Below are 13,343 nucleotides of genomic sequence, written 5' to 3' on the forward strand. Positions count from 1 at the left end.
AAGAATGAAAAAAATGGAGTAGCTCAACGTATGCATGTGTACTACTGTAGTGTATAGGTATAGCACCATCTAGGAGTACACACTGTAGCTAGTAGCAGCATCATTAGATCGTCAGCAGCTGAGTGTTCTTTTCTTTGTTTTTTTTTTTAAGAATGGCCGACTTGTCACCTTTGAAGTCCTCCTAGCTATAGTTCCAACTTTCCAAGTCAATAGTACTTTTTGTCATTACATACGGTGTAGTCTAAAGACCAAAGGATATACGAGTATAATAACCAGACTTAATTAGTGGCAAGCTATCAATAGGCCAAATAGTGGACAGTTCTAAGAGGAGGTGATGCTTTCACACAGTGGTTATCGCGTTTTGATCACGTTAAGCATGATACATGAGTGTAATTGATATAATTAAACGAGTCGGCTATCATGGAAACTTATGTGAGCAATGGTCCATTTAGCTCACAAGATAGACTGATATATATTATAATTAAGCAGAATGCTTTGAAAAATGCAGGATCTGCAGACACGGAAAAGAAAATATTAGTACGACTACACGCATCGGCCATGCAACTCCAAATGGAGACTCTTTAGAACGACCTTGATGTTTTTTTCTCCCTTTAATGTTTTTCTTTAGACAAGTTGGGCATGTTGATGACTTTGTTGTTAGCAATAATAGCCATATTTCCTGTTCCCGTTGACCTAGCTTTGAGAGGCTGTCAAGTCACATTAGTGAGTTGGAAATATTGACGTCTTTTCTTAGGAGTTTATCAGAAGCAAGCAACCAAAGATAACGTTGGCTGGGGCAGCCTTTGCCCGGAGTTGTTCTTAATTGTGGGGCTTTTAGTTGTTTCTTAAGCATGTTAGCGTGTAATGTGGTTGTTTATTCTTGTTGGAGGAACGCAAATTATTGTCAAGCGTATGCAAGATGGTGTCCTCTTTCCTTCAAAATAAAAATGGCGTCCTTGTGGCCTGAAAAGCAGGAAGTAACTAGTGTGAATGCATCTCATTGTCTTTGTTCTTATTTTGCATGATGAAGTTAATTATGAAAGCCCCACAAACCAAAGAATGACAAACAAACAAAAAACAATCAGAAACGCCTGCCCAATGCAAGACAGAAATTGCAGTCACAAGACGTAGGCGTTCTACTATTTTCTAGGACTGTGTTTAAAAATAAAAACTACTCCACCTGTCCCATAAAATAAGGGATTTTGAGTTTTTGCTTGCAACGTTTGACCATTCGTCTTATTCAATTTTTTTGCAAATATAAAAAAAATGAAAAGTTGTACTTAAAATACTGTAGATAATAAAGTAAGTCACAAATAAAATAAATAATAATTTCAAAAAATTTTGAATAAGACGAGTAGTCAAACGTTGCAAGCAAAAACTCAAAATCCCTTATATTATGGAACGGATGGAGTAGTATTTTCTAGTGAAAAATACGTTGAAAAGCTAGTGCCATTTATTTACACAGTAGTATAGAAGGTGGAAAACAAAGGCGTTTGCTTGCTACTATTCTGCATCTGTACATCTACAAAAACACTGTAAAGCGGGGTCGGATCAGCTCTGGCTTAGTGACTTGTGTCCTGGCCATCGCTGCTGACCTCCATCTTCCGGGTCTGAGCTTTGAACAAGCTAGCAACATCAGTAGCCGTGCTACAATCCTCTGGACTCCGATCTGGACGAGAGCGTATGTACCTCGGCATCCTCACTGAGATCCCACGCGACGGATGGACCAGACCAATAGCCGCATGGTGAACAGGGGATAGCGTGAGGTCTGCAAAAGAAGATACACCCAAATCGTGATTTTACACTCCCATACATTGCAGTGGATTTCAACAAAAAAAGATAAAACATTTTTAAGTTTAAAGGCTTATATGTTCCTAGAATAAATCATAAATATTTTACAACTAAATATCAATCCATAAATAGCATTATTATAAGTCAAATGCATAAGTTATCTATGCTGTCCACGGGAATATCCTATTAATGCCTTATTTGGCAGGGCACGGTTCCAGCCCATTCCCAAACGGGTTATGCACTATAATTTGCTACTAAATGTATGTTAACCAGAGGGGCGTAATTACCTGCACCTCGGATTTCCCAAACCTGTTCCGCAGAAAACCACAACTCCGGAAGCTCGTCTGTTTTGTAGTAAACAGGTTTCTTGGGCAGTATTCTGTCGCCAGAATAGAACTCCTTCATCTGTAGCTCAACATTACAAAATCACAAGGCATATATACACAGAAGATTAATTTCCAGAATAACACAAATTCCAGATGATAGATATGAACTGTGTTGAGTTTAAAACAATAAACCACAATGGACACATAATTTATCCTTTCTGTGACATGTTCACTAGAGATCTCAAACAAATACATAAAAGCCGCATTTGCTAGAGACAGTGGCGGAGGACTCGGTAGGGCGAGGTCTGGCGCTCGCCATACCTTGCGCCATCCGCCAGTACCCCCTACCCTCCTGCCGGCAGAGCAGAGCACGGCGTAGCCGCTCGGGAGAACGACGACTCAACGAGACGAGCGAGCGACGGCCGACAGGCGAAGGCGTTCTTGCTGCTGGGCCTCTCGCCGTTGAATTGGAGGCCCATATTGGTTCCCCATCTCACCATCTTGTTGACTATTAAACCCTAGTAAATTCCCCATCTAACCATCTCCATTGATTCCCCATCTCGCGCGATTGGCGGCGTCGAGCCGGCGTCCAGCTGATGAGTGACGACAGGCGACAGCATGGGCGAGCAGGAGGTGGCACATCGACAGGCGGAGCAGTCGAGCAGCGGAAGTCCGCCAGCCGCTGGCCGTTGGGCGCACCTGCGGCAGTCAGCAAGGGCGGCTGCAGGCTGTGGCTGCAGTTGGGCAGCGCGGCGCATCAGGGCCAGAGCCGGCGCGGCAGTCGGCGGGCCAACAAGTAGCAGGGCAGGCCAGCAGCAGCAGCAGCAGAGCAACAGGCTGATTCAATCTTTGCTATTTGTCTTATCCACCTTAAAGATAGTCTATTAATCGATCTTTGCTAGGACTATCTGTTTTGCAGATTATTTATGTCTATCCTCCTTTGGCTATCCCTGAAACTTCATTAGTTGAGGTAAATTTTAGTGATGGAATGTGACGAGGGGTTGTTGTCATGCTTAATATTGTGTGGTACAATATGGTGCAATTAAGATTTTTTTCCATTATTCCTAGGTTGACTCTCATGCTAATTCATGAGCCATACCTCATCTTTTTTTCGTCCTCCGCCTAGAGAGCTCTCAGTGAAGTCAATTTCATTATAGGAATAGCTATACAATCACTCCACTGTTAGTCTAATTTCCATTATTAGTTGTATATTAACCTAATATGATAATATCTGAAGAACTTTCATTCCACTTGTTTTCTCAAAACTACCTTCATTCTTTAATTTGTCATGTCATTTTATCAAATCACTCAGAATATCAAGAAACTGAACAACGATTTGTATAGCTTCCCAAAAATTATATTCAAGCATGTAAGCAGGTGTGGACATGATGTGCTTAAAGATGTAATTTGTAAAGCTAGTATGCTACTATGCAAAAGTATTGCATGATTTGATAAACCAAGAATCCAAATCTATACCTCTTTATAGAACTCATCTGAGAAACCAGACATAACGCGGCAGACACTTTGGAACTCTTCGTATTCAGGGTTGTAGCACGCCATAAGAAAAGGGCTATACCTGTAAATGTAGAGAAGAGAAGAGCATTGGGGCAAGAAGTATGGTAAGGGGAAAAGAGAGGTTCTATGCACAGGAACCAAACGTACCATCCAGCTTTCCGACCATTTCCATACCATGCACCAATTGGAACCAAGTCCAGGCTATCACCCAAGCCAACATAGTCACGCTTAACCTGCAACAACACACATGGAATACATGATGCATAGTTTTATAGTTTCAGATATAATGAAAAACATGCAGATTCAGGCACTTGTTTAGTATAATACATAGGTTGCACCTTTAACCATGAATCACAGCGCTTGGAAGCAGAATATCCAGCATCAACATCCAGTATTTTCAGCATAATACCCTCACAAGAAGACTGGCATGCCATTTTGAAAAAGGTGTTCATTCTCTCCAAAGTGGTAGAATTATCCACAGAAGCTTCATCTGCTTCTACCTGTAAAATTGATTCATGTGTACCATGCATGAACATATGATAAAGAAGCAAGCACAGAGATAAAGGCCAAAGTTATTTGCGATGTCAACCAAAATGCAGTAGGTTATTATTCTAGAACAAGTATGCTAAAAAATTTAAGCTGAGCAGAAGCATATAGTATATGCTGAGACATTACCCTGAAAACATAACAAAAGCATCACTACAGTGTCCTGCATTGGTACATGCCCCCCAACACCCCAAGCTACCTATGTCATTTTGTTTCTAGGCACTCCATTACAAAGCGGAGATGCTGAAGTCCAACATTTCAGGCCATGTGACTAGTTGTTTTACTCATAGTAGTGTAAAAGATGGCAACCATGGGTGAATTCTTGATTGGTCCTTTTTTTTTTGAGATATTGATTGGTCCTTGAAGTTCCCCCCAAAACTCACATTGGCAACTCAGAAAGGGCCATCTAGGTCCTCTAGCTTTCTGTGCTAGACCAAAGGACTTATTGGTAATTCACATTGACACATTTGAGTCAAATTTGATTTTATGTGTTCTTGTAGCTGATTCATCTTGAGCAAATGTCTATTCTACCCTTACATCCTGAAATTGGATTTGCTATTTCGCTCCCCTTGATTTTATTTATCCCAGTCTCTTTTTTTCAACCATTATGTGCAGCTCTCATTGTGGCAATATCCAGCTTTTGCTTATGATGAGGGAGGAATCATTATACATAAGCACCTTGATGCGGAACAAGACAACCCAAATGATATGTTTGGCCCAAATAGACAAATTTGAGGGATCTAGGAGGCCAATTTGAAACGCAAGGGAGGAAATTAGCCTAGGGGGAAATTCGGGGGACCAAACTAGGCATTTACCTGGCAAAATTCAAACAAAAGAAAATATGAAACGGAATGTTCGTATTGCTAAGTGTGTGGTACAACATAGGGATAATATCCGGTGTAATCATTTTGCCTTGATGAATACAAGTGCTATTCATAACAGTTACCATGAATCTGCTGCTTTACACTAAGAGGTGCAACGTTTCGAGTATCATACTATCATGAAGGAGCACAGGAATGGTAGTGGTAATGTTAACGAATTAGTTGTGAGTAGGTAATGTTAAAACTGGTTAGTTCCGCATCTTGTATTTGCGTTGCTTGAAAAGGCAAGCGCTTTGATTTTGTGTTGTCCATTCTAGTTGATTGATTGGTTAAAATTATAGCGTGATTCTTTAATTCATAAAGCCGGTTACCTTCACATCGAAGTGGAAAAATGCTAAGAAGATGGCAACATAGCTATTAATGTCATGCAATTTCAATTAACAGAAGGAAATGAAATGAAAAGGAAGGATGATATTATGGCAAGATGTAAAAGGCGATATCATTAGGTCAAGTAAGAAGCGAATGTTTAGAACAGTAAATACATCCATAAAAATGCAAGTCAGAAAAGGATACAACTTACAGTAAGTTGCTGAGCTAACTCAAAATGTCCTGGCTTCTCCTGGAACAAGTCGTGGATGTCTGCAGTGAAAAATGCAGAAAGAAGTGCTATCACATTTTCTAAGGGATTCACTCAAAAAGTATGCCCTGCCTTATACATGTTTTTCAAGTACTTTAAGATGGTACTGAAACATACACTTTCTTCTTTGCCGAAGTGAGCAGTTCAATAGGCTGCAGAAAAACACCGTAAGTTTTCTGATATTGTAAATAAATTCAACAAATAATTCATATTGATATGCATGTAAAACATTTTTACACCAAGCAAGCAGCGTGTAATTGCTTTTGCAGCTTAATAGTGGGCGTTTCCGATTACCAAACAATGTATATATAACCTGTGACCAACATGAAATAAGCTTTCTGAGTCATTTACCGTCTAAGCACAAGGTTTTCTCATTTGTGTGTACCATTAAATCACTGATGACTTAAAACTAGAAGGTCACGAGCTTGGTAGTTGAAGCGTGGCACAGCCAAACTAAATTAAACTAACAACCATAAGAAAATTATGTTTGTGAGTAAAGCAATAAGCTCTCACATCGACCCATCAGAGAGGGGTGGTTGCAAAAGTACTTTCCTTGTCTTTTTCTTATTTAAAAAAGTGTCAAGTTTGATATTATATTATATAGGTACTCTATGTATATGAAATACTCCATAGTGTTACCTTTGTCCATTGCAGAACATGATATCAAAAACAAACACACAAATGTCTACCTGCAAAGTAGTCAAAATATAGTCAGATAAAAAAGACACAGTTACAAAAAAAAAGATGGATTAGTAAGCATATTATGCATTCCTAATAGGTACTGCCACTAACTATTTGTCTATCCACACACTTTCTTTCAACTTTCATCACAGGCATTTCAGTGCAAATGAACATCCTCTATGCTAGGAAAACTGATTCATGCTATAAACTATGAACCACAAAAAAAATATACGTATTTGTGGAACTGTAGGAATATCTACCACAGAAGTTGAAATTTTGTCAACTACATATCTGATTATTTTAGTGATAAGTAATAAGCACTGAAAAAACCCGGTAACTGCAAAGGGACTTGTTCATTCAATTAAAGTTGTTGGTGACAAACATAAACAATTGAGTACAAATTTTTTTGATTATGTTTCCTTGTGAAATTCTATAATTATAGGAATTCATCATGCAAAAATATTGCCCGAAAATAATGTTCAAGATTCCAAAGTAACAAGCACAATACTTTGTAAATAAAAGAATAATGGCATCACCTTTATGTTCTGAATTGCAATTGAGGAGTGCTTGCTCCCTCTCTCTCTTGAAGACAGCTCTTGGAATGACATCAGTTTGTTTCCTTTCTTCCTATCGATTCCCACAACCTTGTTTTGAATGCACAAGCACAAGAAACACAAGCCTAAGGTGAAGGAGTGTTATATTATGAAGAAACAAACAAATGTGAGTTCCTCACGAACAAAACTTACCTCGGCGTCAAGTATAAAGCTGGATACTTCGATGCTGCACAGCTCTTTGATCATGCCAACCAGATCAGGAAATCGAGAGGTTGACTCTTTCATTTGCCTTGAAAATATTTGCACAGATCCATCATTTGATCTGTGAATCTGGGCTCGCTGACCATCATACCTGGAAGCAACATTAATAAATAGAGTGCAATTATTTGGCAGGAAAGATATGCTTGCTAAGTCAAAATTCCTACAAACTGGAGATATTTAAGAAGTTGATAAGGGGTCATGCAAGAAAAGGTTTGAACTTCTTATGTTAATCATAGATATAGATTTCAGATTTTACTAAGAAGAGTAGACGACTTCTTCTGAAATTCAAGCTCAACAACTAGCATGAGAATAGGGAAGCTACTCATCCATTCTTTCTTCCTTCATGATCCACGGTTGTCATAATTCCTCAAATATAATCCATTAGTTTGCTTAAGAAAGAGTAGAGTCAGAATAATAAATATATGGCGCATTTTTTTTCCTAGCTATTGGCTCTTCATGGCAGAAACTCTGTCAAGAATTAACATTCCCCTCCATCTAAGGAGTCATGGAAAACTCATGTGTCTAGGGGTTGTGTGTGCGCGCGCGCGTGGGGGGGTGGATATTTCAGGTTTAAAACTGGCAGAATGCAATCATGGTGCGGTTATATACCATGGGGGTTAAAAGATTAAAATCTCTTAGAGAGCAATGAACATACTTGTACTCACAGGTAAATGCTCTACCATTAAACAATTTCAGTGATTGAGTCAACCCGTTAGTAATTCTGCAAAAGAAGGAACGCAGCCATGAAAATCTTACAGTAGAACTGTAGAAAATAAATGAATAAAAATGGTTGTATTGAATTTTTTACTGGACATGTTATACCTTGCAAGCATAGGTGGGATAGGGGTGCCAGTTATCATTGCTAAGGACGAGGCTGAAAATGCAGTGCCTTCTCTCAGGAGAGAGGGAATAAGCAAATCCTGATAAATAATGTCACTAAACAGGTAAATGCCTTTTTGATTGAGTTTATCCAATCATTATCTGATGTAAAGAGTTCACAATATTAGTATTTTTTTCCAATTCTGTAGAATATCCAGGCCATAACATGCATCAATCTCTATAAGCACGTGGATTGGCTAATGATCACTATGTTGTCAAGTACTAAAGGGAGATAATAACTTCAAAAAGACACCACATTATTACCTTTTAAAAAAGTCAGGGTGCAAGGACCAAGTACTACAGAGGGAAATTCAATAATATAATCTTGTGTTTCAATATTCTAATGCACATACTGCGGAAAATTGTTGTTGCCATTACTTATTAATTTGATAAATCCACAAACTTCATTTATGGAGGGTCTAATTTTCTGGCAATGAAAGCTAGATATCGACAGATTTGAGAAGGATAGAAGCCAGTAATTAGATCATGCACCATGATATATCAAATGAAATAGGCTTGATTACTCACAAGATTAGGAATGACATTGTATGCTTCAGCAACTTCAGTTGAAAGTTCCTGCCAAAAAAGGAAGAAAAAGAACATTTTGGTCCAGAAAAATTGTAAAATTCCCTATGGTAGGTATAGAAATAATCACAAGAACAAGGAAAGGGACAATTCAGTTTTTTTGGCCTTGATTAATTTAGCTTCCTCCATTTTTTGGAAAAAAAATGTTTTATTATTAGGGACAAGAGAGAAACCTCCACATGTCCTTAGTTAATAACAGAATAGGAGCTTCAAAGGATCTTTAAAAATTCAGTAAAGCTATCAAGTAGGCTGCTTCAGATGGCTTAGCAGGAAAGCTTAAGCACCATCACCACTAAGTTTAAACTACCTTTTCACAACTTTTGGGCCTTTAGAGCTTATGTCTTATGAACAACATCAAGCACTCCCAGATATTGTTGCACAAAAGAAAATTCATGCTAGGTAGACAAACCTGTAATTGTGGTTTTATGCCTTCCAAAGATAGCACAGGACTATTTGAATATTTTCCATCTATAACAACAGCATGTGCAAGTGCAGGTAAAATTGTCTTCATCATGACCCCAATACGCAAGTTACGGACCTGTTGGTAAAACACACATACAACAGAGCAAAATAAATTATAACATGAGTTATTGTCTGTAGTAATTCTAATAAGTTGAGATCAGTTGAACATTGAATTATACGCTTAACTTAATAGGCGTAGGATTGTTATAAAAGACAAATGGTACTATCGTAGCAACAAAATGAATAATACAATTGACATGAAAATTTCGTTATATACCACATTTCTGAATATGGAGAGTCAGATATCATATTTTAATAACAATATTGAGTGCGTAAGTAGATGAACTGTCCATAAAAAAGCAATAGTCGAATAAAATCAATTGAGAAGATAAATTAGGAAGATAATCACATCTGCATATGAAATAAAAAAAATGTACAGTCCATACAATACAACAGCCTCAAAATAAAATTAGAAACTGTCAGTTAGAAAGGCGCATTACCAGTGTTCTAACAAGAAATTTCATCTCCATTTCTCTGCAAGAACGGATAAGATGCAAGACAAGAATTTTTCTCCTTCCAGTACTCCCACTACCTGCTATCCCACTGATAATGAAAATTATGATGAAATAAAGGAGATTGTCATTAAAGGAACTCCAGATGTTGATAGCGTATGTAAGTTAGTCAGTAATACCTTAGTTTGCGAAGTGTGGAAAACACATCGCGAATTGAGAGAGGACGAGGAGGAGCAAGTAACATTTGATTCTGGCGGCATTCTTGGGCAACATCACCTACAAATTACACTACATCCACTGTTAACACTACACAGGATCATTTCAGCATAATTAACCAGTACATGAAGCTAAACAAGGCAGTTGGACCTGGCCGTAAGCCTGCCAAATGTTGCATGCATGCATCAAACTCCTATTTTGCAAAGACACAGCCTACACCATACAGTAATTTTTTTTCCCCACACCATGGACATCAACAATGCTGGTACTTCTAACCTCCAAACTTACCAAGATCGCCGAACGTTTTGTACATCTCATGTATTTTAGATCTGCTGGATCCTAATGCCTCCTCCAGAGCAGATACAACCAAACTCCCACCAATGTTTAGTTCCTAGCTTCATTAACAAATATGGGTTATTGTATTGATTGTGCCACACGACAAGGCATAACAGAAGGGTAAACCAAAATATTTATAATAGGACATGACACAGTTACTCATTAGAAAATAATGAAAGAAAGAAAGCCTTCCAAAGGAAAGGGCCAGCTAATTAAGAAAATTTCAACTTAAGAAAAAGAATCAACTTATCCTAATTGAAATGCAGCTAGAAAATTTCAGCCTGTTGGAACATAGTATCCTCACAGGGATTTTGTAGGACACCTACATCCATGTTCCTCCAGGAAGTCCCATATTTCAAATAAAGCTTTAGAAAGAAGCAAAGAGCAGTAAATAGGGGGAAGGGAAAAGTGAAGGAAATAAAACACTTACAATATTTTCATGGTCAGGAGAAATTTTATTAGTACATAAATAAACAGCAGGTAGCACATCATCAGGTGATAAGGCAAGCAAACTGCACTTGAGAATATAAGATGTTAAGTATATTCCCCAATCATAAACATATAGATGATAATCAAAAACTGCACGCAATGTAACTTAGAGGGTTATAGGAAAAACCTTCGGAACATGTTGCAAAGCATGGCAGTAGTTTTGATCTTTCCCTTTTCTCTTTCAACCAGATCAAAAGTGCGAGCCAAATGTAAGTATGGTGCAGGCTGTCCTGCTGTCCAGCAAGCTGTAGAAGATCACATACATGGTATTACTCACTGTCAAGCAAGATGCTAAGAACCATAAGGAGGGTAGGCACTAACCATGCTCGATCGGTAGATACTTTTCAATTGGCAATGATATACAGACTGAATCTGCTTGTGCCACATAAGATTGTACACATAAGTTCGGCATCTTTGGAGTGTCCTCAGAAGAGTTGCGAAGCAAGCCCGTACTACTAGATTTGTCTGTCATTTCATTTTCTGTGTTTTGTGTGACAATATTCATATCATTTTCAAGTACATTACTGTTGTCGGTTTTACTGTAAAATATATCAACTGCTACATTCACATCCCCTTTTGCCTTCTCAAGCAATGAAATTGCAGACTCTCTGGACATTCCACCATCGACAATCTGAAGAAGCTGGCTTACACTCTGCTTCTCTGACTCTACAACTTCAGTAAACTGGTCATCATTCCTCACATTGTTTTGATTTGTGTCTACAGTTACTTTATCGGATGTATCGCTTTTAGAAGCAGCTAGCATGGTTCTAGCAAAATAGTTCGTAATTGTGGACTGTTTGCGCCCACTGGATTCTGTCAAGGGTTTAAAGGCAGTTGACCGCCCTTTCTTTTTTGGTTTGTCCGCAGAATTAGAGCCCCTCTTCCTTTCCCTTTTAGAAAGATTTGACTTCATTCTCATAGCGTTCAAATTCAGCAACTTACTAGAATGATCCATGGGCTTCTGTGAAAATAAAGGAACTTCTTGCTGACTACTTGCATCAGCAGAAGATCCATGATCAGAAGAGAGATCTATCTCTGACTTAGGCGTTTCACTATTATAAACATTTGCTTCCTCAAAGAAATCTCTTTCTTTCTCAAAAAAATCAGTTGCTGCTTGAACAACATCACCGCCTGACTTAATTAGCAAGTCCAGGATCAGGTCCTGGCTGACCCATGAGGGTAGGAAATCTGATAATTCTTTCTTCATTTCCACTGTAATCTTCTCTTGAAAACTATCTGATCGTTCAAAAGCCAAACTTGCAGGTAACAAAGTAGCCTCCTCCAGTTCTTGCACCTCCCCTTCTTGCTGGCTCAATCCAGTAACTGCATCCTCAGGGCCAAGAGTAGCATTTCTTGAGCTTCGGTGGAATGCCATCAGGAACTCCTGTTTGTTTGCTGTCTCATCCACCAAACCAGCAAAATGCTTCTGCAGAGCAAATGCCTCTTTACTATCGGGCTTTCCACCATCAAGCCCCACGGTTGGAATTACCCGTTTTGGGTGCAAGAACTTCACGTAGTCCCGCAACTCATCATAGCTCGAGTGCTCGCTATAAGGCACAAGATGGATCTCAAGTGAATCCTTTGTTCTAACTGCAAAGCCTTCCTTCTTGGTCTCGTACATCCAACCGGTCGGTACAAATCCAACAGCCTTGTTATATCCTCTCTCCACCATGATCTCCTTCATCTTCACAAAATTTGGCCGAAAATAGGGCCATGTTTCACCTAAAATATTCCACCCAGTGACATGCACATCTGTTGCTGCAGCATCCTCAGTAAAAACTCCATCCTCCCCACCAATCCCCAATAGAGTCAGGATTTCCATCTTCCTACTGTCCACATGGATCTTACAGCCACAGCGTCGTGCAACTTCCAGCAAAATCCTCTCCTTGCCCACCACGTAGGTCGCGATCAAACACAGCACGCGCTCTCCAGATGCTCTGCTCTCCTCCTTCACCCGCTTGATTGAGTTCACGACATACTCCAGTGACTCCTTTTGTGGAGGAAACGTAAATTTGGGATTGCAGTACGTGGTATCTAGAAACACAGCATCAGCACCGATGAACTCCAGCAAATTAGGTTCGGTTATCATAGACTGCGAAAACCGGAAGTCGCCCGTGTGGACATACCTCTCCGCATTTGGTCCAGATGAGCGGAAGAGGAATTGAACGGCACCGGGGCAATGGTTAGCATCCACAGCGACGACGCACCACCCATCCACGGTGACGCGGACGCCAGCATCGAGCACGACGACGAGCTGCGGCGGCACGGAGAGCACCGAGACGAGGAGGCGCGCGGTGAGCGGGGAGCAGAAGACGAGGCCGCGGCGCCACGAGGGGCCGAGGCCGGTGTAGTGGTCGGAGTGGAAGTGGGAGAGGAAGTAGGAGGCGGTGAAATCGCCGGCGTGGCGGAAGGCGTCGACGAGGAAGCGGGAGCCCGGGATGAGCGCCGTGGGCGGCACGGAGGCGGGGACGGGAGAGAGCGGCGATGCGGCGGAGGCGGAGGGGGGCTCGCTGTGGGGGGAAGGGAGGGAGGCGAGCGACGATAGGAACAGGGTGGAGGTGGCGACGGAGAGCGATTTGGAGTCCGGGGAGGAGAAGAGGTACGCCATTGGGTGCGGCGGCCGGCGGTGGGTTTAGGGTTTGGGCGCCGCGGCGGCGGCGATGGAGGACATGACGGTGCCGCCGTGGCGGGGGTGGCGCGAGAGGGAACGAGTGGGGAAGGGGGAAAGGAAG

At 40.5% G+C, this 13,343-nt stretch overlaps 1 protein-coding gene across 2 annotated transcripts; it reads right to left on the reverse strand.

Annotated features, from left to right (window-relative positions):
* Positions 1 to 982: 982 nt before the first annotated feature.
* On the reverse strand, positions 983 to 13,343 carry LOC127777280 (DNA ligase 6). Of its 2 annotated transcripts, XM_052303866.1 has the most exons (21): positions 12,738 to 12,979; positions 10,933 to 12,645; positions 10,739 to 10,856; positions 10,553 to 10,634; positions 10,075 to 10,177; positions 9,750 to 9,846; positions 9,559 to 9,661; positions 9,006 to 9,134; positions 8,540 to 8,587; positions 7,955 to 8,052; positions 7,788 to 7,853; positions 7,064 to 7,223; positions 6,854 to 6,961; positions 6,276 to 6,325; positions 5,754 to 5,788; positions 5,580 to 5,638; positions 3,971 to 4,132; positions 3,780 to 3,865; positions 3,594 to 3,693; positions 2,079 to 2,196; positions 983 to 1,768 (listed from the first exon to the last, which is right to left on the reverse strand). In XM_052303866.1, exons 1-21 carry the CDS (start codon positions 12,847 to 12,849, stop codon positions 1,563 to 1,565), a joined length of 3,753 nt encoding a protein of 1,250 aa, XP_052159826.1. In that variant the 5' UTR covers positions 12,850 to 12,979; the 3' UTR covers positions 983 to 1,562. The 2 variants fall into 2 exon arrangements, with proteins under 2 accessions (XP_052159826.1, XP_052159817.1); XM_052303857.1 differs by having other exon boundaries at positions 10,933 to 13,343.

Source organism: Oryza glaberrima, chromosome 1 (assembly GCF_000147395.1).
Source record: "Oryza glaberrima chromosome 1, OglaRS2, whole genome shotgun sequence".
Lineage (NCBI taxonomy): Eukaryota > Viridiplantae > Streptophyta > Magnoliopsida > Poales > Poaceae > Oryza > Oryza glaberrima.

Excerpts from the sequence above, each read along its gene's own strand:
- LOC127777280 (XM_052303857.1), bottom strand. The coding sequence starts at position 13,219 with ATGGCGTACCTCTTCTCCTCCCCGGACTCCAAATCGCTCTCCGTCGCC. Across the intron at positions 8,588-9,005 it reads GCATAAAACCACAATTACAG|GAACTTTCAACTGAAGTTGC; the intron begins GTTTGTCTACCT and ends CTTTTTTGGCAG. Across the intron at positions 5,639-5,753 it reads ACTTCGGCAAAGAAGAAAGT|ACATCCACGACTTGTTCCAG; the intron begins GTATGTTTCAGT and ends TTTTCACTGCAG.